The 26,184-nt window shown below is 49.1% G+C and overlaps 8 protein-coding genes across 8 annotated transcripts; 5 read left to right on the top strand and 3 right to left on the bottom strand.

The window, feature by feature from the left end:
- Window positions 1-135: 135 nt before the first annotated feature.
- On the bottom strand, window positions 136-1,665 carry N7474_006193 (glycoside hydrolase family 76 protein; the record flags this gene model as incomplete). The annotated part of the gene is made up of 3 exons (XM_057197608.1): window positions 136-741; window positions 802-1,499; window positions 1,575-1,665. The coding sequence occupies 3 exons, from the start codon at window positions 1,663-1,665 to the stop codon at window positions 136-138; spliced, it is 1,395 nt and encodes a 464-aa protein (XP_057055004.1).
- Window positions 1,666-4,028: 2,363 nt separating this feature from the next.
- Window positions 4,029-4,982, top strand: N7474_006192 (alpha/beta fold hydrolase; the record flags this gene model as incomplete). The annotated part of the gene is made up of 1 exon (XM_057197607.1): window positions 4,029-4,982. The coding sequence occupies one exon, from the start codon at window positions 4,029-4,031 to the stop codon at window positions 4,980-4,982; it is 954 nt and encodes a 317-aa protein (XP_057055003.1).
- A 777-nt stretch (window positions 4,983-5,759) lies between these two features.
- Window positions 5,760-7,244, bottom strand: N7474_006191 (arylsulfotransferase family protein; the record flags this gene model as incomplete). The annotated part of the gene is made up of 2 exons (XM_057197606.1): window positions 5,760-6,494; window positions 6,549-7,244. The coding sequence occupies 2 exons, from the start codon at window positions 7,242-7,244 to the stop codon at window positions 5,760-5,762; spliced, it is 1,431 nt and encodes a 476-aa protein (XP_057055002.1).
- A 3,372-nt stretch (window positions 7,245-10,616) lies between these two features.
- On the top strand, window positions 10,617-11,984 carry N7474_006190 (uncharacterized protein; the record flags this gene model as incomplete). The annotated part of the gene is made up of 4 exons (XM_057197605.1): window positions 10,617-10,787; window positions 10,861-10,990; window positions 11,041-11,167; window positions 11,222-11,984. The coding sequence occupies 4 exons, from the start codon at window positions 10,617-10,619 to the stop codon at window positions 11,982-11,984; spliced, it is 1,191 nt and encodes a 396-aa protein (XP_057055001.1).
- A 127-nt stretch (window positions 11,985-12,111) lies between these two features.
- N7474_006189 (uncharacterized protein) lies at window positions 12,112-13,377 on the bottom strand (the record flags this gene model as incomplete). The annotated part of the gene is made up of 1 exon (XM_057197604.1): window positions 12,112-13,377. The coding sequence occupies one exon, from the start codon at window positions 13,375-13,377 to the stop codon at window positions 12,112-12,114; it is 1,266 nt and encodes a 421-aa protein (XP_057055000.1).
- A 2,896-nt stretch (window positions 13,378-16,273) lies between these two features.
- Window positions 16,274-17,146, top strand: N7474_006188 (uncharacterized protein; the record flags this gene model as incomplete). The annotated part of the gene is made up of 1 exon (XM_057197603.1): window positions 16,274-17,146. One exon carries the CDS (start codon window positions 16,274-16,276, stop codon window positions 17,144-17,146), a length of 873 nt encoding a protein of 290 aa, XP_057054999.1.
- Window positions 17,147-19,981: 2,835 nt separating this feature from the next.
- Window positions 19,982-21,632, top strand: N7474_006187 (cytochrome P450; the record flags this gene model as incomplete). The annotated part of the gene is made up of 4 exons (XM_057197602.1): window positions 19,982-20,029; window positions 20,089-21,195; window positions 21,245-21,417; window positions 21,476-21,632. 4 exons carry the CDS (start codon window positions 19,982-19,984, stop codon window positions 21,630-21,632), a joined length of 1,485 nt encoding a protein of 494 aa, XP_057054998.1.
- Window positions 21,633-25,497: 3,865 nt separating this feature from the next.
- On the top strand, window positions 25,498-26,109 carry N7474_006186 (uncharacterized protein; the record flags this gene model as incomplete). The annotated part of the gene is made up of 1 exon (XM_057197601.1): window positions 25,498-26,109. The coding sequence occupies one exon, from the start codon at window positions 25,498-25,500 to the stop codon at window positions 26,107-26,109; it is 612 nt and encodes a 203-aa protein (XP_057054997.1).
- Between the last annotated feature and the right edge of the window lie 75 nt (window positions 26,110-26,184).

The following is a 26,184-nucleotide window of genomic DNA, read 5'->3' as shown; positions in this document are numbered from 1 at the left end:
ACCACGATTGAGCGAATAATCATATGATTTCTCTTTTTCCGACATCAGGGTGGTGCATCCTGAATATTTACCCTGTCGTCTCCCCAGTAATACAGTATGTACACGACAATGTAAAAAGAACCTAAATTCAAGCGCCTATTCCAAGAGCATCCAAGCCAAACCCCCAATCCACCCAGCCACAAAAACAGCTGTCAGTATCCCCGCGCCGGCTCGATCTCCTGTAGTGGTAGGCGCGAACTGAACTTCATTCGAATGATCATTCATGCCCGCGTTCGGGTTACTCGTACTCGACCCACCGGTCGACGAAGTCAAGGGCCCTAAGACCTTCTGGGGCGCGCCATGGATGAACGGAATCAAATTGACAGAAAACAGGTCACTAGCAGAGATCTCCTGCTCCATTCCGGTGCGGCCGTCAAACTCACTCTGGTACCACGCACTCCCGCACTGATTGCCGTTCTGCTCGGGGCCCGTGCAGGCGGCGGCGGCGGCTTTAGCGGTCGCCTGGAGTCGGGGTAGGATTTTTTCGTAAATCTGTGGGACCAGGATCGCGGTCCAGCCGAGCCAGGATGAGGTATGGCCCTTAAACAACAGCTTGTTGCTGTCATAGCATTGTTTGGGGAATGGGTCGCAGACCGACTCGTATTCAATGTCACCATACTTAGTAGGGAAGAATTCATTCAGCGTCTTGTTGGCAAGTCCGTAGAGGGCTTTCTCCCATTTTTCTTGGTCAGCGCCCGTTGTCTAGCGGTGTGATGATTAGTTACAATCAAGGGAATGAATGGAGTAGATAGGAGGACGCACATAGTTATACATATAGGCCAGCCCCATGAGAAAGACGGAATAGTTGTATGAATTTTCACCCATGCCCTTCACCTTGCACTCCTCGGTGGTAGTGACTGAGTCGGCAATCTCCCAAGTCTGGTTGTTGATAAGGTACTCATTCGACCAGTTCCAGATCTTCTCCGCCCAATGGGCATACTGCTCATTATTAGTGTAGCGATAGAGACGAGCCGAGATCTGGAACAGTAGTCCATTCGAGATGGCATTCTTCATAGTATACCCACTCATGTAATTGTACTGCTGCCACCGCACGCCGCCGCCACAGGTCGTATCATCCCATCCCGTATTGCGCTGTGTCTGGGTATTGAACACCCCCTGCGCAAGCGATAGCCACGAGTACTGGCCGTAGTCGGTGAGGTTCAGCTCCGTAGCCGTCATGGCGGCAACGCCCCAGAACCCCTGGTCGTCATTCCCCATATACTGAGCCGCGTTCGACGGCAGGTAGTCGCCATTCCCAGCTTGGGACTGTAGTCCGACGCGGACTTCCTCATTGTATGTGGAGTCGCCCGTGAAATGCCAGTAGTACATAGCGCACAGGAACAGCACGGATCCTTCGTACCATTTATTAGGGATGATGCCTGGGCTCTGGCCCGTTTCGTTGCCAGTATAATATGACATGGCGCCCCATGTTGTTAGACTCGCTGCGCTTTTGATCGATGCTATTTGTTATCAAATAGTTAGCAAACGAGGCGGGGATAGAGAAGGGGGGATGGGGGGGATGGGTTCGCGCTCACCCTCACTGGTGATGTCCAACTCGATGGCCTGCGTGGGGGTCAGGAGCCTCGTCCCAGCCAGTAGGCCGGTCAAAGTGCCTAGTACACGCATTGATGAGTCAAGCCGCTCAACTTCTCTTTCAACCTAGGGGGTAGTAACTAAGTCGGTGTGGGGTGAAGAAGATAAGAAAATGACTGCCTTGCCCCGACGAGTCAATCCAACTAACAACTGGTGGGCCGACTGGGGGCCGACTGGGGGCCGCCTAGGACTTGGCAGACGCATGGTGTGGGAGGCAGTGAGAGTGCTTCAGGCCCCAACTTCTTGGCATTGGCCCTTCGCGAGGATCGGTTTGGGAGAGGTCTCAGAGTAATCATCCATCGTTATAGGCTATTATTTACATACTATACTAGGATATTGAATTACATTGTCCGCCCTTGACGTAGACACCGCGACCGAGCAGGATCTTCACCATGTCTCTAGAGCATTCGGATAATGCGGCTGAAAGCGCATCGAATTCTTTGACTTGCGCTGCTTTCTAGAGGTATGGATGCATGGCAGCGAAGTGAGCAGGTGGGAATCCGAGAAGCTTTTCATCCAAACATTTTACCCAGCAGCATCGAGGCGCTTATTTAGCTCGTTTCAATAAATTATTCATGTACTGGTTCATATCAGAAGCTTTATGTAGTCAAGTTTGGGAGACGAAGCAAAACAAAGACCGGCGGAGCTGGCCAGATGTATGGATGCCTGATGCTGGCCATACTGGGGACAGCGTGGGGCATCGAGGTGCGAAGACGTTTGTTATGCATATTACTCATACAATACGATACTTGATGTAATCCAGAATTTCTTTCCCAGAACAGACTATTATGTCTTGGCATTAGGGTTTGGGAATGAATCGAAGAGTGTAGATGGTGACACAGATTTCCGGAAGTACTGTAAAACTGATTTCAAATATCACTGTAATGCCCACAAAGGAATCCGTTCTAGTCGACCGGTGAGATTAGTTCCGAACTCCGTAGTAGTAGCTGCGCTACATCTCCTCTACGACCAGGCCAGCGTGCCGGAAGTGTCCGTTTGCGCTTTCCCTTCTTGCACCAACGACGTCAACACACCATTCGAGGAAGTTATCGAATCCTTGATCCGGATTTTCTTCGTAGGATTGCCAATTCCGCCGGATGAAGGCCTTGAGCTCAGCAAAGAACTCTTCAATAGGATTCAACTCTGGAGAATATGGAGGCAAATACACCAGTTTAACACCGGCTTCTGAGCACATCCGTTCTATTCGATCCGAGCGATGAAAGGATGCGTTGTCCATGACTAACACGGACTTCGGCTCAGGCCATTTCCCACAGTGCTGCAGAAGCTGCTCAATATAATCCTCAAAGACGGACGCGTCAGTGGAGCCTTGGAACACTCGAGACAAAACAATGCCATCTTGGGCATATGCAGGCAGTATCTGATATCGTCGATCACGGTGAAATTTGGACACTTGGACTGGTGCTATGCCTAGTGGGGACCAACCCGTTCGCCTGAAGCCTATCCTTTTATCACATCCAGATTCATCCACATAGACAATGTGGTAAGACTGAAAGCCAGAGATAAAGTGACGGTATTCGTTTACGCTCTCGGGCCTTGACCCGAGCAGCCTTTTTTGACCAGTTTTTGGACGCGAGGGCGCGACTGATACTCGATTTCGTTGCTTGAAGAGCGAATTCGTCCCACAGAAAAATCGCCATCTCGTCGAGGTACAAGGTAGGCTTTTCCAGCAGATGATCGCACAAAGCCTCGAGCATGACTGGAGTGATGCTACGAGGTCGTCCACCTTTGTTAGGCGGTGCTTTGACGCTGCCAAACATCCGTATATTGGAAGAGATTCTCAGGATGGTAGTCTTGTTGCAGCCAGCAGCCTGTGCCATCTGCGATATAGACAGTTCCCCACTGTCGATCATGTCACAGATAAGCTCATGCTTTGAATGAGCTAGGTTTGGGGCCATCTTGGTTCGACCACTCGTGATTGATAGTTAGGATACCCCTCCCTCGGGAGGCTATTTTGGAGGTGGGGTATGGAGGTGTTGGATGTATTGAATTTACAAGCGAATACATACTTGAACGTACTATGCAATCTACTGTAAGTAGCAATACACGGCCTACTGACAGGAGTACTCCGGAAGAACCCCAATATAGACTAGCGTGTCTTGGCGTTGGAGCCTAGAGAATCAATCGAAGAGTGTAGGTGGTTGCACCAGTTTCGGGACGCACTGTATTCATCCACCCACTCTCTACTCCAAACGTCTAAGCGTGGTTAGCAAGGTAGCAAGTTTATCGTAGCCTCCGAGGCCGAGGGCGACCGTTGCATTAATAAGCGAGCCGCTTGGTTAAAAAGCGGGTTGCTTGGGCATCTTTCACTTCCCCGTTATCAAACAACTCGACGTCAATTTATTGCTTACTCAACTCGAATACACATCCAGTTCACAATGCAACCAATTTCTAGAATTGACTGGGACAAAGGTGACAAGGATGGACTTGTCTCCATTGGCTCCCATAACCTTTATCTGTCCGTTTCGGGGCCTGATCGCAAGCCTGGAAAGCCTATCGTCGTTCTCATGCAGGGCCTTGGCAGCACAATCGATGAGTGGGTTGCAGTGCGAAAGCTTGTGCTTCCATTTGCTCGATGGTTGAACTACGATCGTTCAGGGATGGGGAGGAGTGAAGGTCCCGACCAGACACCACCAAGCATATCTGCAGCATCAGTCGCAGCAGAGCTCGATATTCTCCTAAAGAACGCCGGTATTGAACCTCCATTTATCGTTGTCGCTCACTCGTGGGGAGGCTACACTTCTCGCGAGTTTCTAGAACTCAGGCCGAACGATATCGTGGGCATGGTGTTCGTAGATTGCAATACTGAACATGTCTTTGACAGTGGTGCTTGGGGTTGGGACGTTTTCAATCCAGTCCTCGGTGGCCAGGATTTTGTTGAAACTACCGGTCTTGCGACGTCCCATGTCCTATCCAAGGAGGAGTGGAAAGCCTTCAAAGACGAGCAGGCTAATCCCCGACATCAAGCCACTGAGGCTGCTGAGATGCAGGCGGCGCCGAACGACAGACTAGCATTGGCCCTCAAAAAGCAACTTGAGAAGCTACCTCTCAAGGGTTATCCGGTCAGTGTAATCATTGCGGATACGCCTGAAGACTTTCAGAAAATGTATGACTTTGGAGTGGCCGCCGGCAATGGAACAGAAGAAGAACGAGCTCTGTTTCGAAAATATCTCGATAGATGGCGCGAGATGCATGAGGACTGGCAAAGAGAACTTTTGAGGCTTTCTCGTCTCAGTAGATCTATTCGTCTACATTGCGGTCACAATGTGCAGCTGTTACAGCCACAGAGCATAGTTAAAGAGATACAGTGGACTCTGAATAGCTACAGATAATTCTCAATCTGCTATGAAGTCTTGAGATCTCGGCTTGCAAAAATCTCGGATACAGGCCGAGTTCTCGGAGACGAACACCGAAGTGATCCCTAGGAGTTCTGTTCCCATGGATCGAGCTCTTCGGGCTAAGAGATGTAATCGACATGATACGGACTTGATCCTTCTCTAGATTCAGTCTCAGCCCTTGAGAGGCTCATGTTAGCTTATGTGGGGATACTAGCTTTTGACAGACACTAGTAACCACTGAAAATCGCAAACGGGGAGATAATCTATGAAAATAAAGATGCGCGACCTCTTACCAAAGTTATAACTGTTCTAAACACTAGCACGGCCTTCTAGTGAGTAAAAAACGAGTGTGGACGAAGGCAGCGTGCGTGGTGAAGGAGGGGTGGTAGGCAGCGATCTCACCAGCTCGGGAAAGCTTCTATTCACTCTGGACCGTTTGCAGAAAACATTCCACGAGGTTCCTTAGAGGTTTACTGTATTATAACGATGACTCGCTTATTACCGTTCATGCAAGACGATACAATGTGACAGGGGGTTTGTTGGGGTCTAACTAAATATTGTTTCGGGAGACAATCTGCGAGTGTAGACGGGGGAATCCGTTTTCGAATATAGCAGTACAATGATCAATAATAACAAAATTTGAAGATCGATAGAATTCATGGTATCACAACGCTCAAAATAATATGCTTATAGGTACAAACCTCCCCAAATATATCCCATATCCTCTAAACGCCTATATGCAAGACAAATATAATAGTTCCGCTCACGACCTCAGTTCAACCTCGTCCTCGGGAATGCCAGAGGAACCTTGATTACTTGTGAGAACCCGAGGGACTTATCGCCCTGCAACGCCTCAACGATGAGAAATTGGGCAGTAGGGTCACGTAGATTGGCATGAGTCTCAAAACCACCCTTAGGGTGGTTGCCTAGCAGAGTGCCCTCGTCGACAGTAGAGCCAGCCGCAGGCACGGAGTAGATATTCCAGTTATCGTGCTCGGTACACCCGTTCCAGCTCATGTACACGTACACATCACTCGTGTACTTAGAAATATACTTAGCCACGGCAGTAGGAGGGTAGTGAGGAATTGCGTGCCAAGGGTACTTGAGCGTACGGTAAGCCTGGGCATGACCGGGGTAGCCGAATTGACCGGTCATCGCGATATTGCCAGCACTGTCGAATTCCCTCCACCTACAATGAGAGCCGTAGCTCACGAGCATGTGGCCCGTGGTATTGTAGTCTAAAAGTTGGAGACTACCCTGGGTGGCGGCGAAGGCAGGGTCTAAGCCGTGCGAGTTGACCCGGCGGAAGACGACACCTGTCATGTTCTTTAGGTCGACGTTGATAGCGATTCCGGTCGACTCGGTTCGCGAGCTATCTCCTCTAGGAAGATCGTTGTTGAACACTGTGATAACCATGCTGTCGTCTGTTTCATTGCGTGCCCGGATGTCGTGCTGCCAGGCAAAGTGGGCGTCGTTAAGGATGTCACCTTCATTGCGATCCCATCCCTTTAAAGTGTTCAGCAATGTAGTAGTTGATTAAAAGGGAGAAGAGAGGTTTACCGAAAGGATCCACCGCTTGGTTCCATCGTGATTTATATACAGCGCGTAACAGTAGTAGCGAACGGAAACTAGGTAGCCGTGGTTGACGTATTGAATGGAGTTTATGTGGTAGCAGTCCCATGGGTTATGTTGCGCACCACCATGTCCCCCAACGGTCGATTTAGAGCCCCCTAGGGGAAGAAAATCCTGGTGCTCTGATGCACTCCAGGAGAAAATGATCTCATTGGTCTTGATGTCAACTTCATAAAAAAGGCCGTCGATGATCCAGGTGTCCGGGTGGCCAGCAGGCCGCATACTAGTGTCGCCTTGGGTGATGTTGATGGCAGAGACAATCATGCTGCCTCGAGGGGTGATGAGATGTTCATGGACATCCACATAGGTATCTCGCTTTCTGCCGTCGGGCGTGACGAAGTTTTGATCCGGAAGAGTCACTGTGTAGATCTCTTTGTAGGAAGTGTCGAGGATGTGGACGCGACCATAGCCGTACCCTAGTACGCCAGTCTCTCCGTCCCAGTAAGTAATGACGTCCTCACCAAAGAGCTTCTGCATCTTGAAATCCATGCTCTTTCTCTGGGTGCCTTGCCAGATCATGTCGCCATTGTTGTCGTAGATGGTCGGGGATGTGCCCTCCTCGACCTGAGTTCGAACATTGATGAAGATGTTACCTGGGTTGACTTCCCCGGTTTTGCCAATCATAAGGTGAGGAGGTGTCCATGGCCCTGTCTCAAAGTGTTGGGCTGGCCATTCTCCTCCTCCGTGGTGGGCAAGGGCGATAGAGGAGAGTAATACCCCTAACAGATATACGAAAGGACGCATGTTGACAATAGTAAAGGAAAGAGAAAAGGAAAAGGAGACGAAAGGAAAGGAAAGGAAAGGAAAGGAAAGGAAAGGAAAGGAAAAGAGAACGGAAAGGGAGCAAGAAAAATGTGTCCTCAGTCCGTCGAAGAGACGAGCCGAGCCAGTCATGCTCTTTTGACGCAGCCTTCTTCCTTGGGGCCTTGAGACCATGCCACTAGCTACAATAGTAAAATTAAGAAGGCAGATAACGGACGGGCCACTTTGAGGCGGACCATGCCTACGAGCCTCGTATTCAATACTAGTTACTACTCATAACTACTTGGTAAGGTTTGGACCATACAACTTTTACTCGTACCCAACCTCCCCTTCTTTTCCCCTGGAGCCCTCGTATTGCCTGGTGGAGCAGCTAGTCTGGATCTAGAGGACCAATCTCTTGCAGACCAGTCGATACCAATAAAATCAGCCAGGAACCAAAGCATAACTACTGACAGAAGTGGGTGGCGCAAGATGTCCTGATCGCACCCAGCTAAAACGAGAGGTCCCTCAGTATCTGCAATATCATCCTTGGGGCTGTTGGCCTGTCAAATTCTAATGAGTATAGATGGAGGCCGGTACCATAGAGAATGTCACTCAAGGAAGGATGGCCGGCCTTGGTTAACTACCTCAGACAGGTTCTTCACAGCTCGTAGTTAATCCTTCGTTTATTCGTAGATTAATTATCATTTCTGTCGTGTGAGGGTCTTTCTTGTCTTGGCAAACCCATCCCCGTTGTACGAGTACGAGTCGGCCCTAGTTGTACAGTAGTGGTTAGTGGGAGCTCGAAGAGGCCCCCCACAACCAATCCCCGCTCCTCAATCAAGCGAGGCAACTTGCGCCATCCCTGAACAGGCAGGGATTCCCACAATTTCCCCTGAACGGGCGGGATTTAGTTCCCGAACGCAGGCGGTGCCACTTGACAGAGCATGAACTGACTCGCAGAAGTCGGAGGGTCGTTGGTGTTGAGGATGCTGGTTTGTCTGTACGTGACTTCTCGCTCTGTAGATGAGAGGTCTTCTCAGCAGACTCATCGCTTCCTCTGTAGGCAATCCACAGCCTTCCTTCCCTCTCTGTCTGCCTTCTTCAAGACTTGGGTTCAGCTGGTGATGTGCACTGATTGTCTCAGCCTCGATACGACCCCACACCTGTCTGTTTTGCTATTTTTGGCGAGTTTCAGCCAATCTCTGTAAGGCCCCCATGAGATCGCAGTGATAAGGTTCAAGAACGCACGAAGGTCGAAAATGCTCGGGAAGACGGCGAGATGATGAAGCAAGAACTCTTTATTTCTCGAAAGCAAAATACCTATCTGGAAACACTAAGTTGGCTACAATCTTGAAGGGATCGCCAAACGAAGAGGCTCTGCCCGAACGTATTCTCAATAAAAAAAATTTCTTGAGTCTACCAGAATTTCTCTGGAGCTCCGTAAGGCCATCTTCTAGACTATCGCCATTTGAGCCGCCGAAAGAATCCAATACTCCAGTCAATATAAGTCCGGTCGGTAACAGACGGTCCGAAGTAGTTAAGGAACAGATTCACTTCAAGGGAGTACTTTTGACGAAATCCTGGACGAATCCCGATCAACATTATTCTCGGGAACAGCTCAATGGCCAATGTAATAGTCGCTCGTCTCACTCTCCAGTTAGAGATAGGAGGTAATCTAGCTTCGCCGGCAATCTCCTATAGTTTCTTGCAGTCTTTGCCAACAAGACGTCGGTATCAAGAGAAACCTACCCTTCCCTGACTACACAGCTCAAACTAGCATGGGTTTTTCGTCACATCATTTTGAAACGGGCGATATTTCAAGAAGCTCCCTTGTTAGGACCATAGCACATCCGCATGGTATCATTCTTCCCTTGACAAAATGGACACCACACTGACACCTGGTCAAAGTCGTAATTGAGATAGAATTCCTTTTTGCAGACAGAACAAATATGCTGCCCGAAATTCCGAGGCTGCAGGATTAGGTCGGCCGCAAAGCCATCAACTTCTTCATTCTGGGCTCTCCAATACCTTGAAAATTTATTCTTATGAAAACTGATGATGTATTGTTTTGTAGCACGAGCCACAAGGCCAACATGGAAGCCGACGTGGGAGAAATGGGTGGATCGATGTTTACCGAATTCATATCTTGCTTCAGTTTATGTTATGAATCACCGATTATAATCCAGATTATCCATATGAATACACCCCGAAAGGCCCTGTGAACTGTTTTCCCTGCTTGGAAGACGCACATTGATATTGTAGTACGTATAATAGCAACGCATGGTTTGGTACAAAGGGACACTGCTAACAGGCCAGTAGCTTCGACACGTAATGAATATTTCCATCCGACCGCAGTGATTGAAAAACCAAAATGCAAAGTACGAAAAATGAGCAGCAAAGAAATCGGCGGAAGATAGGGATCCAATGAGGTCGCCGAGTTTGGACGGAGCATGCCCTCGGATTCCAGCGCACAGCATTTAAGGGGCTATGTCTCACGCAACATTTACCTAGATACCTATAGTTAAGCGCCCAACAAAGGATTCGCCATCTCTTAACGGCAGAAGGAATGTGTTTCGAAGAGGTCTCGGCGCCGAGTCAAATTGTGAAAGCGAACTTTTCGTCGCATAGAATCGATGTGAAACTGTCAGAGCGGAATTCCCACTAGCAATTTACTAGAATCCATCTGCTTGAATCCTCATGCCCCACCTCCCATTCAACCTCCCTAGAGAAGTTAGAAATGGGAGGGTACGACGCGGTGACACGATCAGGCGGAGGTGCGCCACTCCCGCATGGGACACGTTAGTCTCTGTCCTTTGCTTGTTAATCTTCTAAGCCTATTATAATTCGTTATTGCTGAAAACGGAACAAAGCGGTTTAGATAGAACGGCAAATCCTCCATACGTTAAATTACGATTTCAGTAAGTAAAAACTTCCATCGGATATTGTATGGTGGACCGTCCCCACATTGCTATTACACGAAACAGTCTGATTTGCCGAAGCGTGGAAGTTCGACGAACTAAAATATGAGCTAAGATTTAGTACTGCTAGAGCTCTTCTTATTGGCAGATGTGTGGCCTTCTCAATCGCCGAGCTCCATGGTCTTCATTTCATTTCTATCAATATACCTGAGCAAAGCAGACTATAAAGATGGCCAAAAAACTCCCCCTTCCGGCTGTCTGCTCTTCTTCACTTCTTCACTTCTCCAATATATCCACCCTGATTCTTCCAGTTTCCAAAATTCGAACTGCAGCCATGGCAAGTGTCCTCTCGGATCTGACTTCTACCGTGACGTCCGCTCTGTCAAACCTCCCACCTCCAGACAAGATCCAAGATGCCGACCGCATGCAGCTTCTGGGGGTCATCAACCAACTGCAATCAGTACTAGAGCCTCCCCAACTGCCTATCCAACGATTTTGCTTCTCGGTATGCTCCTCCAGACTTAATTTACCTATTTTATCTGTCTCACTGAGGAGATCACTAATATGGTTTTGTGTAGCATTATGGAATCGTCGTTATCCGGATAGCCCAGGGTATGGGAATCTTTGATGCGTTCATTAAATATCAAGGCAAGGAGATGTCACTGAAAGAGTTGTCCTCCAACGTCAAAGGCGACGAGAAACTTCTGAGTAGATACTCTATTCCATGTTAAACTGGGATCTTGCTTACTATCTCGTAGGACGTATCATGCGTTTTCTGTCCGCTCACCATATTTTCAAACAAACGACGAGTGATTCATACAAGCCTCTGCAACTGGCAATGGTATTCGGCAACGGGTCAGTGCCCGGGGACATGATCAAGCACTTGTAAGTATTTCAGGCTGTCTATACGGTATGGTGAGTGCTTACAATAGGTTCCAGCCATACGAACATGCAAGTGACTGCGAAGCTCTTTGATTACTTTGAATTGAATGACTACAAGAACCCGGTAGACGCATATGATGCTCCTTTTCAGCTCGCCTACAACACCAAGAGCCATTACTTTGAATGGCTGAGTCAAAATCCCACAAAACAAGAGGTTTTCAACTCAGTGATGACGCAGAGCCAACAGTATCGCGGTGCAGACTGGTTCGAAATTTATCCGGTACAGGAACAACTGCGGGTTTCCCCAGACCAGGTTTTGCTGGTTGATATTGGTGGCGGCGTGGGCCACGATATCACGGCGTTTAAGAAGCATTTCCCAGACCTCCCGGGCAAGCTCGTCCTGCAGGATCTCCCTCAGGTGATTGACACCATCAAGGAACCTCTGCCCGAAGGGATTACTGCTATCAGCCACAACATGTTTGAGCCACAGCCTATCAGCGGTGCTAGAGCGTACTATATGAGAACAGTCTTGCACGATTTCCCGGATAGGCAAGCTCTTACCACCCTTGCACATATCCGAGATGCCATGTCGGAGGACTCTATTTTGTTCGTTCATGAGCATACAGTGTCCGACGATCTCGATGTCCCTCCGATCGCCGCGACACTCGATATACATATGATGGAGATATTCTCCTCCCTAGAAAGAACCGAGAAGGAATGGGTCACTCTTTTGGAAAAGGCTGGGTTCAAGGTGGTAAAGGTCTGGAAGGAGGAATCAGTTGGACAGTCTACTGCTCTGTTCGAGGCTACTCTGCACTGAATTTTGAATTATTGTTGAAGGCGAAAGGTAAGATCAAGTCTGACATTATATTCATCGCCGTTTACTTGGTTTATCCACATAGACATGGACGATAATGAAATAAACTTTCAGATCTAGCCATGTACTCCTAAGAATATTTCCGAAGCAGATCAGTTCCGCGAATGACCGACCAGTTCGTTCCCTGCTGCGTCGACACCAATGTGTCAAACAGAAACCTAGACAGCTCCTCTTCCATGTCAGCATCTATAATCGAGCTGTATAATTGACCACGAGTCCGTAATTCTGCCTTCAGACAATTTAAAGCAATCGAGACGGTAACGTTAGAATTAATGATCCCCTCACAGTGGGGCCAGGTCTGCAAGGTGTGGATTGCCTGCAAGCGAATTGAATAGTCTGGACACTGCGAGGCCACCACCCACAAACCTGGGACGACGCCGTAGTCCAAAGTAAATGTTGGGCGATCAAATGACTTGGCTAGAAATGCCTGATATGCCGAGAACAAACTGATGTATTCCGGTGTCAAGCTTGTAGGTACTGGTCCTTTGATGAGACAGGTCTTCAGACTGAGGATCTGTGCAAGACTTTGTAGTTGAAGCAAATCAACGCCTTGCTGGTCACGAGCACGAAGGCTATGGTAGAAGTCGCGATAGAATATCCAAAAATGGTGTTGGAATTCATAATTCAGGGACAGAATCTGTTGCTGCTTCTGGAACAACTCGTTGTATTCTGCTGCGATTTCAACAGCGGAGGATGGCCAGCATCTGGCGAGAAAAGGAATACCCATATTCAAGAGAAGGGTCACGCTTCGGTGTACATCTGACACAGTTTGCATTTTAGAAAAATGGTCCAGGGTATGCACGTCATCATCAACTCCAAAATGGGTGAACAAGAACGGGGTACCAGGCCCGAAATGGGCGGATTCGACGTCGAGTCGTTCGAAGATGTTGACTAGCGAATGGTCTAGACTAATTGTTGAATGATAGTCCTGGGTCTCTTTGAGGATGCGAAGCCCATTATGCAGATGTTGGAAGGCATTGTCATACCGTCCAAGTAATAACTCGGACATGACAAAAAGCAGGCAGCATACTAGTATAACTTCCCGGTACCGAGGGTCGTTCGAGGTCTGACGTTGGAAGAGATGAGTATAAGCTCGCGAGGCTTGCTGAAGTGCGAAGCGATGACGAGCTCGCTGGAGGTTTTCCCCAGACAAGCGCATTTCATTCGCGCCCGAGTCTTCGTGGAGGGCACCGAGCATATTGGCGGCATGATACACAGCAGGGTCGACATGACTAATCTGCAAGATAATTTTCTGCCAGAGAGGAGAGTCGAAGAAAGCTCCGAGGCCAGGAATGGAGCAATATCGAAAATATGAAAAGCATCGTCGCTCGTCCATTGTAGTTACCCACCCCGGGTGAGGGTAAATACTCCGGGTGAATGAGACAGCTCGCTTCCTAACGGGCAAGCGATGCAGATCATAGCCATCGCATTTACGCCCGGTAGATTTGCAGTTGTTGCATGTTCCAGGAGTTTCGTCGCACTTGACGTGTCGAACGCTGCGAATCTAACCAGTCACTACGGTACTTATTGCATTTGAACCCCCCGGAGCCAGTCGGCCATTGGATGAGGAGGGGATAAATACCCACCGGCATGTTCGGCATCCCTTCAGCGACCGACTGCTGCATTTCCTGCGTCGCTTTATACGCAGCATCACGGACAAGCAACAAGAAGGTTTGAGTGTTGGAGAAATGGAGGAGAAAAGAATGGCAAAATGGAGTTTCCAAGCTGGCAGCCTAGAATGGTCTCTAGACTTCAGCTTCAGCTTCCGGCAGTAAAATGAGGGAAAATAATGCTGAGCGAGAGTTGGGGGCGAGAATGTGGAGCTTGGGGGGCCTGGATCTTTTCTATCTTAGTTCTAGTCACACTTCCTCCCCTTAGTAATAGTCGGGCCCTCCATAGTCTAATGGAAATTCAGTCTAATATAGGACTTCAAACTAGACGTATTTCAAAGTGCTGGAAAATCGAGCAACAAATCATATATACTGGCTTGCAATCGATTTCTACCGAGATGAAACCATTAGGATGTATTGAGGGGCCAGCGCCTAGGCATGCTGAGCCTGCAGCACGCCGCGGCGAGCATTCCAATTTCGAGGAACCCGCATGGCAGAGCCCAGATCAATTCGCTTGCTTTTGAGTAAGGCCTGCACTACTTCATTGTGACCGTACGTCCTAGCTGCATCCAATGGATGACATTTATTATGACAAGGATGGTTTGGGTACATGCCCGCTTCCAGAAGCATCCTCACGACTGGAAGACTACCTTCTATAGCGGCCAGGAAAAGAGGTGTTTCATTGTCCTCGTAACGCCATTTGCCCTCGGAAGGCGATAAGCGGGGCGGTTCCCATTTTTGCGCCGGTGACTGGCCTTCTCAGGCATCGGTGATTAGACTACTCTGTAGAGAGGTCAGCAAGCGAGTCTCAAAGGATCTACATCCCTAGAGGATCGACGACCAGGATCCTGCTGCAGGCTGCGCGTATGGGGCAAATTTCAGTGCTTAGTGCTTATCGTATTGACATCATGGGGCGGGCCAGGCGGTCGTCGGAGAGACAGCTTGATCGATGAGGATTAGGAGAGAGATCATTAAAAACGCCTGAACCGAATTATCCAAACGAAATCCATTCCTTGCCCTGTTGGAAACTCGGATAAAAGCTATGGGACCGTCGGCGTTAATGGAGATACTAGTTGTACGCTTCCCTTTGGGGAATGATTGAGCGGCTCAAGGTTCCGAATACTAGATGAATGTTTTCCTTGTTGACCAAGTCTTAGATTAGAGGTTTCTAGTGGTCGACCTCAGGGGTCTGATTACAGCGCACTGACTGGCATTGTAGTAGACATAAGTACTGCTCCGCGTATTCCTGGAGATTCCCTGACGCAGATTCCAGGGTTCCCGGGCATTACCGGTCCTTGTGAAGCCTGCGGGGCTGGGGGAGGAACATGGTGGGCGAATAATACGCTCCACTCCGGTGTTGAGGAAGGCGACGGTAGGTTTTCAAGAGCTATGGAGGTCCTGTTTTGTATTGTGCTGCCCTCCTGTATGCTGTAAAGAGGGTCTAACTGTAGGATCTTGTGGTATTTTAGATTATTGGCAAAACTATTAACGTACATGATAAGTGAGTGAAACACGAAACCATGTTCCTACAGTCTGGGGTGTTACTCGGTACAAGACGTTGCAAATACTGACGTACATTACTGATGAAGGTGAGTGGGTGCCTGAGGTGTCAGCGCCCACCGCCGTTGTAGATAGACCTTCCCTTCTGGGAATCTAGGAATATCATTATCATCTCTCTCCGCTTCTTCTTCTGCTCTTCCTAGTGATCCCCGATTCCAGGTCTTTGCCATGCCGGTCCCTGATTCCCCCTGAGCCACGACCGTCATCAATTACTGTAACCCCAGCAGACATTCGCAACATGACCGGTATGCCAGTCAATAAGGTGCCCGAGCTCTCGTGTCAGTGCCAACTTCAAGAAGGGTAGAAGCTTTTTTCCTGGTCATGACTGTCCTTTTCCTGCTCTGGCAGCTATGAAAAGGAAACGGTACGTCCAATAGTCAGCCCTCAGCCCCGGTGTCAAAGACTATGAATTCGTGACTATATGGAATTGAGGGTGTGCAGACTTGGATCAGACAAAATATTGATCAGTTCAAGATTCCTGGAAAGGGGAATAGAGAAACCAAGCTGAGTTTACCTAATTGAATAAGATGTTCGTGTGTAGATCTAAATACTACTTTTGTCCATGGTAGGCAACGCATTAACTCCTAGAATGTTTTAGTTGTCGGGATCAAATGTATAAATAATGACGGGTAAAAAGAAGGGACTATTCAAGCGATGTAAGCGATTGGTTTGTGACGATCCGGCTGCGCGGTTTCCCACCTATGAGAGGCTAGTCTCTATTAGCCGCAACTAGACTCAAGGCAATACCCCTGTACCTCGCTAATCCCGTAAGATATTATCGTAGTAACGGCGCTACATCCGTATAGAACTGGGATTCTTCCGAGCCGGTGCCCTTTAATGCACTTTACAATTGGCGCGATTTCTTATGCTCGGCATATACTAGTCTACGCGCTTGAGCCCCAATCACACTAAGCTAATACTACGGTAGCGAGCCTCATGCTGGGCTTAGCTGCTGCGCCATGTTCCCCCCTCCCTATTTATCTATGGTTATGGGCCCTCTTTGTCCTGATACCTGAGATTGCTTTATTCTCTTGAATCAAAACATCTAATCAATCCGCAACCATGCCGTCTGCTTCAGTCCTCTCGGCCTATACGTTTACAAACTTAGGACCGCTCACAACTATCTTCACGCCGCCTGCCTCTTGCCAAAATCGGTGGAATGTCAATATTGCCCCGTCCAGCCTTCCAGACGTCTGGCTAGCTGACGCCAGCTGTGGCATCAACGCTGAATATTGGAGTTGCAGGCCGACGGGGACAATCACTGATTTGCCGTCTAGTACTTCGTACGATAATAACCCGAGCCTTGCATATCAGGCGCAATACTACTCTCCCGGTCTGTACTGTCCGTCAGGATGGCACGAAGTTGGAGTTGCTTCGCGCGACGGAACCAAACCCGTTAACTGGACGGGGATCTTTAGTCCCGCCACACCCCTTCCAACAACCAATAACAACTTCGGGCTCAACTTGCCCGCGAATGTGCTGATGCAGTTACTAGACCCAAGCGAAACAGCGGTCATGTGCTGTCCTAGCTCTATGACTGCAGACGAGATAGTTGGCTGTTATTCTACACTTAGTGACTATAAGATTTCAACGGGCTGTATCCGCATCTTTCCGAACGCTGATATATCGACGGACATGAGTACGGAAATCTGGGTCGACGGCGTCACGGTCGAAGGACGGCTAGAAACCCTTGTGTCAGACCTTCCCATTACGCAAACCTTACATCGCAGTTTCGCACCAAGCGAAACATCTACCCTTGTTGGAGTGACAGCAGCTTATCCCATTACGCTAGTGCACCAACCCACGGATCTTGGCACAGCTAATGCGGCAGCAAGACTTAATTCACGATCACCAACTTGGAACGGACTTGGTGGCGTTCTTGGGGTGACACTCGCAGCGATGGCCTTGGGAGCAGCGATTATTTTGCCGGGGTAGATAAATTTCGATTTTTGTTTGCTGTATTGGCGCATTTGTGACATAGGTATCGCGGCCCGCTATCGAAGTTCAATGTTACGTACTCCATCATGTCTTTATCTTCCAGAAATTAGGAATTGAGCCCAAGGCGCCAAAACGAAAGATATTTTTAGTTATAGATGAGAGGAGTGGAGTTGTACGATAGTCCCATGTGACCTGCGTCCCAGACTCACCTTCTGTTTGATTGGGAGCTTCTACAAGTTTCCATGTATCCTTGCCATTTTATAACAATAGCCCATCTGATGAGGTGTGGGTGCCTGAGGTATCAGCGCCCATCGCCGGCTGTAGAGAGACCTTCCCTTCTGGGAGATCACAGTTAGGAATATCATCATCATCTCCGTTCTTCTTCTCTCCCTGTTTCGTGATCTCCCAGGTCCTTGCCATGGCGTCTCCTGACTTCCCCTGAGCCACGCCGCCATCAGAAAGCAAACGAGATGATTTGGGCGATCGGGAAGTATGCCAGTTGGTAATCGCCGTGTATGAAGAATTTGGTTCTGAGAGCGAGTATCAGCATCGGAACAGCACATGTTTACGCGCTGATTAGAATGATCTTACCCATCAGTACATTCTGGCCGACCTTTGAGATTGAGAAACTGGATGATGGCACAAAGAACATCGCGTTTACTTTCAGGGTCTTTCAGGTAGAAGAGCTCGATATCGCGGTAGCAAACTGAGTCCGGAAGATCGTCCACCGAAATGTATTTGGGAAGGTCACTCTGGAAAGCCTGACCTCTTTTGCGTTTGCCCAAGGACGAGTTGTCAGGTAGGGAAGTTTTCTGGGGCAGTAGTACGCCTGGTCGAGTCCCGATGATGGCGGACTAGAGCTGAACTGTGGAAAATTGGATAATCACACTTCCATGTCGAAAAAAACTCGAATGAACCTAGTGACGGCGGTAGGTCACACAGAAGACGTCCAGGTCCAGGGTGTTCTTTTGTTTCGTTCGTCGGGGGAGCTTGCGCTCGGCCGGGAATACGTGTTCTAGAAACTAATGTCCTAGTTAGCCTTCTACTTGTAGAGTTCGAGAAAGCATGCGGACTCGTCGCATCTGTTCATGGACTTCGCAGTTGACACGACGACAGGCGAACAGGCCGAAGTATTGGCAAAGGCGTCGCTAGTATTCGTCATACGACTGAAGTGCTTTCTCCTGCGAAGTCTTGTACATCCAATCAAAGAAATTCATGTAAATCGCTTGATCCTCTGAAAGTAGGTATTGGACATAGTCCTCGTTCGACTAGATGCAACATCTGTTGGTGATGTGTTACTCCTAAACGCCGCCTTGTCCGACTCAGGGTATTGCGTACTTCCGCCAGTATCGTTCGATGACAGCAATACCTTCTAGAGTCTTCGGCTTGAAGTTTGGCGGGAGCCATCCAAGGCTACGAAAATGTTCCAATCTAGCTCGAGTCTCTTCACAGAGAATAATGGGGTCGGTCCAGTACTAGTGCTCGCCAGGCTGAGCAGAGGGCACGGGAGGGCGTGCCATCGAGACGACCTAAAATCTAGGTGGCCTGGGTAGTATTCCGGGAGGAAACCACGTAGAGAAGTCTCGAGGGTAGGAAAACTTGTGAGGCGAGGGGAGGATCGGAGGGTGTGAACACACAAACGAAATCGAGGGCAAGGCGCCATTTTGTAGGCGTGCGGCTAGGCCGGGCAAAAAGGGAGGGGTGCTGGATTTGGCTACAGAGGGGAGCCATTTCTGGCGTCGTTTGGTTCGTGAGTCGAAACACAGAGAAACACCCGCTGAAGCCGAGCGTTACCATCGGGTCAGAAGGGTGACTAAAAGTGCTAGGCGGGTGCAGAATAGTGGTGCCACACGGGTGGTGGGCGGTCAGGCGGCGACTCGCCCTGGTGTTACGAGTTGAAATGGGGCCGTTTCTGGCCCCAGAACCGGCCATTTTTGCGTCAATTTCACAGGTCCCCATATTCTAGTTGTAAATTACGCGTCTAGTACACAGCTTTTCATTTGGATTCTTCCACATAACCAGGCGTCAATCTAGTACAGAAATTAGTAGGCATCAGAAGGGCAAATGGCTAGCTCATCTAAGGAGTAGCGCTCAGCGACCTTTATCCCACTAATTTTGGTCAACAGCCCGCCAAAATGCGTGGGATTTATAACTATGTTTCTCGCCGAACTACGTATCATATACGCGATCGCTTTAGGAAACACGTAGACGTTAAGACAAGGTATCCTAAAGTCTTTGCCTAATCGACTGATAAATATATCTTTTAGCTTGCGCGTTGAAGCCTACTGGAGAGGGTTTAGTGCAGTTTGGCATGCCGGGTTTGGATCGATCGGAAGAACCAGGTAATTCGGTCTGAACTGGCAGAATCCCGCGACTGAAAAGATAGAGGAAACCCACCGAAGGGAGTGTATTCTGTCTCCAGAGAGGTGTAATCATGCGATAAGTAAGCACAGGAGTTCCGACTGTCAACCAGACCGATAGTTAGTCTGTAAGGCCAAAAAGCAATCACATGCGCTCGGGAATTATTATTTGCCCGGCTGCACTCACTACGGAGTAAGGAATACCTTGGGTTGACACGTATGGCTGCGGGGTCTACTAGCTATGCGTCGTTAGCAAATCACAGGGTGCTAAGTGCACACTAAAGTAGACGGCCCCGATTGCTTATGTGGTGATTTCACGGAAGACTCCGCACACCTGCCCCCCAAATCACATCGGGCTGATTATTATTTATTTAAATGACTCGAGGTATTTAGCTCGTCTCAAAAGGTTGCCACCACTACTGAACACGCAGTCAGCATTGTCCGCCAACCATTGTGACTGTTCATCCCCACCATGGCTCCTCTTGACGCGATACCCGTCGTCCCTCTCGTGGCTATCATTGTGAGTGCCCTGCGGTTGTGGTCTGTTCTGCCCTCGCTCGCTGACAATAATGTCCCAAGCTGCTGGCATATCCACTCTGGATCGTGTTCTACAACCTCTACTGGAGCCCACTGTCGAAATTCCCAGGGCCAAGATTCGCAGCGGTGACCAACCTCCCGAACCTGTATTGGACAACGACAGGGCAATATCATTGGAAGCTCAAAGAGCTCCATGATAAGTATGGAGACGTCGTTCGCACAGGCCCCAACATGCTCGTCTACCGGAGCCCGCAAGCATGGAGAGACATTTACAGCCACCGTAAGTCCGGAGCCGGGTCGTTCGTCAAGGACCCAAAGTTTTATCTTCAGGGGCCACGAGGACCAAACATCCTCAACGCCAATGATCCGGACCACTCAAGAAAAAGGAGACTTCTTTCGCATGCATTTTCCGAAAAAGCGTTGAGGGACCAGGAGGACCTGATTCAGAGCTACGTCGATACGCTGGTGGAGCGACTGGAGGGAGAAGTCTCGGCCTCTAGGGGAACTGTTGATATGACTCAGTGGTATAACTTTACCACATTTGACATTATTGGAGATTTGGCCTTTGGTGAACCTTTCGGGTGCTTGCGAGAAAGTCAATACCATCCATGGGTCAAAATGGTCTTTGTGAGCGTCAAGGTCCTAGCTCTCCAACGACCTCTGGTGATTTATCCTGTTCTGGCACCTATTGTGAGACAACTTTTACCCAAAAGGCTCACGAAAATGCGACAAGAGCATTTTGCCTTGTGCACAGAAAAGGTCCATCGCCGACTAGAAGTCAAGACTGATCGACCAGATTTCTGGACTTACATCATGCGGTATAACGATGAACGGTCTATGACTACGGTGGAGATGGAATCAAATGCGGCGCTTTTGATCCTAGCCGGGAGTGAAACCACCGCCAGTCTACTTTCCGGTTTCACATACTATACCCTAACGAACCCCAGGGTTCATCAAAAACTCTTAGACGAGATCCGAGGAACGTTCAAATCTGTCGATGAGATTAACTTTCAAAGCGTAAGTCGTTTGACTTACCTGGGTGCAGCCCTTGAAGAAAGTCTGCGGGTTTATCCGCCCGTCCCTTCTATAATCCCTCGGATAGTGCCAAAAGGCGGCGCCTTGATCGACGGAGAATTTGTCCCAGAAGGTGTACGTCTACCTTGTCATCTGTAATTGTGATGTGGCCTAACTTGAGCAGATCTCTGTTTCGGGAGCTCATTTTTCTACTTATCATGCCGAATCCCATTTCGCCGAACCAGACTCATTCATTCCCGAGCGCTGGTTGGATAGCAGAGACAAACGTTTCGAATCAGACAATCGCGGCGCACTCCAGGCCTTCTCACTTGGACCCCGCAATTGTCTCGGGAGAAAGTAAGTGTTTTATCTAAAGTAATTATTCCAGCTCAAGCTAAATTTTACTCCTCAACAGCCTCGCCTACGCGGAAATGCGTCTCATTGCGGCCAAGATGCTATGGACCTTTGACATGGTTATCGACGAGGCTTCGGCTGGCTGGGAGAACCAAAGGTCATACAACATCTGGGAGAAAAAGCCTTTGATGGTGAAGCTGTCACGGGCGCGGCCTTAAGGCGTGTGAGTAAGACCAAAGGTAGCAAATTAGGGTCGAAGATGCCATAAAGCAGCGTCGCATATTTAGTTCAATCGGGCGTGCGGAATGGCGTTTGTCCAGTCCATGTGTTGCTGAGAAACTCAGTAGTATAATTATCAATTCCATGGCTACTTTCTTCATTTGAGCTGCGAAATCACTAACCAGCAGAGTACAGCCAGATTATTCTTAATCATAAATCCTTGCGATAGGTACCGCGCACTTTCGCTCAAGCTAAGCCACCCATCGGTCGGTAACTATCCAGCACTCCGACTCCGTTTGGCACCGACGAAGTGAGTTTGGCTTGAGCCAATCAACACTGGCGATCGCAAGAGAAGCCCTTTAAGATGTACAAGGCGTGTCTTTCGTCTCCAGGAGATATAAATACTTACAAGACTCGTGGACTGCAGCAGTGACATATCACCCTCCCGTCTCTGTTCAATCGTATTACCTCAAATAAGTTACGCCTTCTCTTTGAATTGCCATCGAGGGCGCTGGCCCCTTCGGTTCCATTCTCGCCCGGATCCTCTGCTATCGGCCTCATGTTGAGATCGTGTTTTCGAGTCAGATACATCACCAAGATGGTACGCTGGACCTGCGCCTCGACACTGGGATAGCAGCTCTGAAAGAAGGAGGTCCAAATTTCGACCAAGGCACTGAAACGGGATTCGACCTTCTCGTTGGCGCAGAAAGCGCCTGAAGAAAACTTCGGAAACTGGAGTCCCACGGAACACAGGGTATTCTGGGGTTGGGGGTTTCGCCTGGACCATAGCAAATGCCAAAGAAAACGCACCGTGATGCTATAATTTCACAAACCAAGGATTAGTATTTTCCTACTCGGACCAATTATGGGCCAGTACCTGGGTGATGGTAGCATCTACGTCCACACCTGGAGTGTCCAGACGGACGACTTGACGGAGATGTGGACTATGATTTGAACGAACCCACAGCCGACAAAGAAGCCATACTTGAAGAATTCAAGGACTGGAGTTGCAGCAACTTGATTATATCCGTAATGCCGGAGCACCCACTCGGTCAGGGGCTGTATCATCTCCCCGTTGGCTGGCAATGGACCAATCGACGAGGCGTAACCCTAGTTGGCGATGCTGCCCATGTTATGGCTTCCTTCAACTTGGGAATGCAAGATATGCCTATATTGGGTCAAATAATCATCAAAGCATCCAAAACGTCAACCGGCGGCTGCTCTACTAGTGGAGGTGAGGACTTATGTGGAGCATGTTTAGGCGAACCAAGACGACAGCAGAGCTGACGCGATATGCTGACATCCATATTGTTCACCGATGGATATCCGGTAATAGAGATTGAAAAGTCGCCTTGCGTATGCTCAACTTTCACAGCACTTCTTTCTTGTCAGGACTAGATTATCCTTTTATGGCGGCTGGAATGTGTTCCTTCATTCTTTAGGTTTAAGCGGTTTCAATGATAGAAGAAGAGGACGTTTACACCCCCCGGCGGCCGCTGTACGTATGATCTTGTTCGCATGTATATCTTTAGAGAGATCTTCTCTTCAATGTAGGTAATTCAGGAAATCTCGAAAAATCCGGCCTAATCTTCCTTCGTACTGTATTTGAAGGGCCTGTGAAGAACTGGAGAACCTTGCTTTCGCCGCGCATCTTGCGCTGGAAGGAAAATCATGTCCCAGTGGCAAAAGCGCCTCTCATCGGTCGGCGATTTTTGTCGGAACGAGCCAGGACAAAGTGATCCATCAGATAGATGTCGCACTTGTCTTTCAATTTTGTTATCCATGACGGAACCGAATTTTCGATGAAGATCGTCACATATTCACATGTTTCACTTTCAAGTCCTCGGCAGGTTACTCCATGTTGAGCCACCAGGGAACTCTCCCTAGTGATAGTTTCGACGCCACAATCCATAGGCTCCTTGCATCAAATCACTGCGACTGAGGTGAACACTGTGGCGGTGCTATTGCTTGCTCCACTTTGCCGATCAACAATCGGATCAAAGTTTTACTTTCTTTGTTGGGGGAACCTCCCTTTCCGACTCTGGAGCTCTCTCCTGGTTGGCATGCCACTACCTCATAGACGCAATATTCAATCATATTGATTGCTTTGCTTGATTGAGGTATCTCTAACAGAGCAGTCGGGCACCTGTTGCATCTACAGTACCAAATAGGAGCCCCAGGATCTGTGGCTGGCAGCACAATTGCGCGATATATGCCGCTCCCCATGATAGTGATACTTCCTGTCCGACTAGATATCCCTGTCTCCCACATTCGGTCTACTACACCGATCACGAACCGGTTCGTGATATTGCTTTCGCTGCAGGAACATGCCACAAAGATCCGCTGGTTTCATCATGTGGGGCCTGACGCATCCTAGACTATTGACTGAATTCCTCTAGTTCGGCAGACACGTCCTAGCTACAACACACAAAAGGTTCTAGCCGGCACATGCGGCGAGGGAGATCCCCGTAGGGTGGGGAGGTCTCGACCGCGGGCGCGCCACAGTGAGGCTGATGATGGAGAACCGCTGTGGCTAGTGCCGGTGATCAGTCGAAAATCGACGATTCATCACCAAACTCTTCTATGTTTCTAGGCAACACCTTTTTTGACTACCTGCTATCCTGATGGACTAGAATAAAATCGATAGAAAAGCAAAAAGGAAAAAAGAAATATGGAAATTAGGAAGACCGAAGTGGGTTTCGGAGTGCCCGATGGATTTGCATGTTGATTTGAAAACATGCCTGGTAGTAATCTCCACTGGGCTCTCCACAAGCCACAAACGTTTGGTGTGGCTTGGGAGTCCAAAAATGATCTGTCCTGGTTCCCCCCTCACTTGCCCTGATAACCGGGCAATGGTCTCACCCGACCTGGTATAGCAAGTTTTGTTTGTCAATTGAAAACTTTTGTGTGTGACACAATACCGCGTCACGTTGGCCATAACAGGGAGTCTAGAATCCAGAAGTGATATCTGCACCAGATCGGCGGGATGTTAGAAAGAAGCCGGCATGGCGGGCATGAACGTGAAGCGACCGGTAGATCCGTGCACAGAACTAATGAGAAGCATTGCTCGCCCGTGGGGCTGGCTCCTACCTTTCCCACATTCTTAACCCTTCCCTGCTTCATGAACGTCGATCGTGCATGTTTAGCTTTAGGCTTCTAAAGGATGTCCCCGGCAATCCCGGCGTGAAGGCATGTCCCAGTGGAGCTTGTGGGAGCACTCCAGAGTCGATCTTGACGCTAGTCTCCGATCTCCTGCAGCATATCTTGGGAAAGACAGATCTCATCCCCACATGGATAATGCCAGGCCGCGTACCTAGCAGGGAAAAAAAAAAAAAAAAAAAAAAAAAAAAAAAGCAATACCATGTTCCCGGAACGTGCTAATGCAAGGATTCCTGTTCGATGCTAAGGCCGATCTAAGAGCCTTTTCCCCCACGGGATGGATTGCTATTTGGACGTCATCATGGCTGCCTTATGCCAGATACAGAAACCTGGTCCCGAGTAGCTAATGGCTGATCGCGTGGTACTTTGGGTCCAGTGGCGATTTCCCTAACCCCATAGCAGTCCAACGTCTAGTTCGACGCTATAATCAAGGTGTCTGACTTCCACTGTCTTTTGAGCTACTTACCCTGGAGGTATATGAAGGGGCTCGAACTCTTTGGCGTACGAGCTTTATTCAAGTTTACTCGCATGCTTTTCTTAAAATTTAGATACGCAACTCTCGCACTGCACTGTTTCCCGTTCTCTTCTCCTTCCACCATATTGCAACGATCTTCTCATCCATTCGTTTGCTCCCTAGTTGGTCTTTGCCGATCATACTGGCTATAAACCTTTTGATATTTTGAATGTCACTAGGGACAACAAACCATGGCATCAACTCGTGAATTCTCAATTACTTTCGAAATTGCCCCTCCGGCCGCTGTCCGCCCTGGACTCCCTTTCACTATTCCCGTCATTATGGCCGTGCGGCCTGTGGGCACACCCGCACGGAACGTGCAGCATCTCGTAGTCAGCGCCTCATTGCGCGACGAGACTGGCACAAGAGCCGCAACCGGGCTGAGCGGCAGTCTGACTGCTAGTGTGCGTAGTCGCACAGATACGGCCATGAGCGGTTACGCCAAATTCAGCCGACTCACCATCTTGCAGCCAGGCAAGTACCGCCTGCGCGTGATGCTCAGTGCTGCATCCTACAACGGCGTCGAGACTAAAGAGTTTGTCGATTCCGGTATCATCCATGTCAATGCAGCTGTGTCGGCTTCCCAACCTCCATGTGAGTCTTGGTATTTTCTTTCTCGCCTTACTTCCCTCTTTCCCCATTGGGCAATTGCTCTTTTCTTGTCCTACCTATTTGAGCCTCTTGCTGACCCGTTCCGTTTTCTCGGCTCTCTAGCTCCAATACAAGTGGCGCGGCTCCAGCGGCTGACTGCCGAGAACATAGACATCTCGGCGGCGGACATTGCAGCGTGGCAACGGGCATGATTAAGGCATGGATGGCGTCATGCCGGTATTCTATTCGGCTGGAGAGTGGAGTCACGGTGCTCTTCTTTTTTTCCT

The sequence above is a fragment of the Penicillium riverlandense genome (assembly GCF_028828495.1).
Source record: "Penicillium riverlandense strain IBT 135883 chromosome Unknown utg000003l_segment0_segment0, whole genome shotgun sequence".
Classification (NCBI taxonomy): domain Eukaryota; kingdom Fungi; phylum Ascomycota; class Eurotiomycetes; order Eurotiales; family Aspergillaceae; genus Penicillium; species Penicillium riverlandense.
Note: the sequence above shows the minus strand (reverse complement) of the source record. Positions and strands in the feature narration are given on the sequence as shown.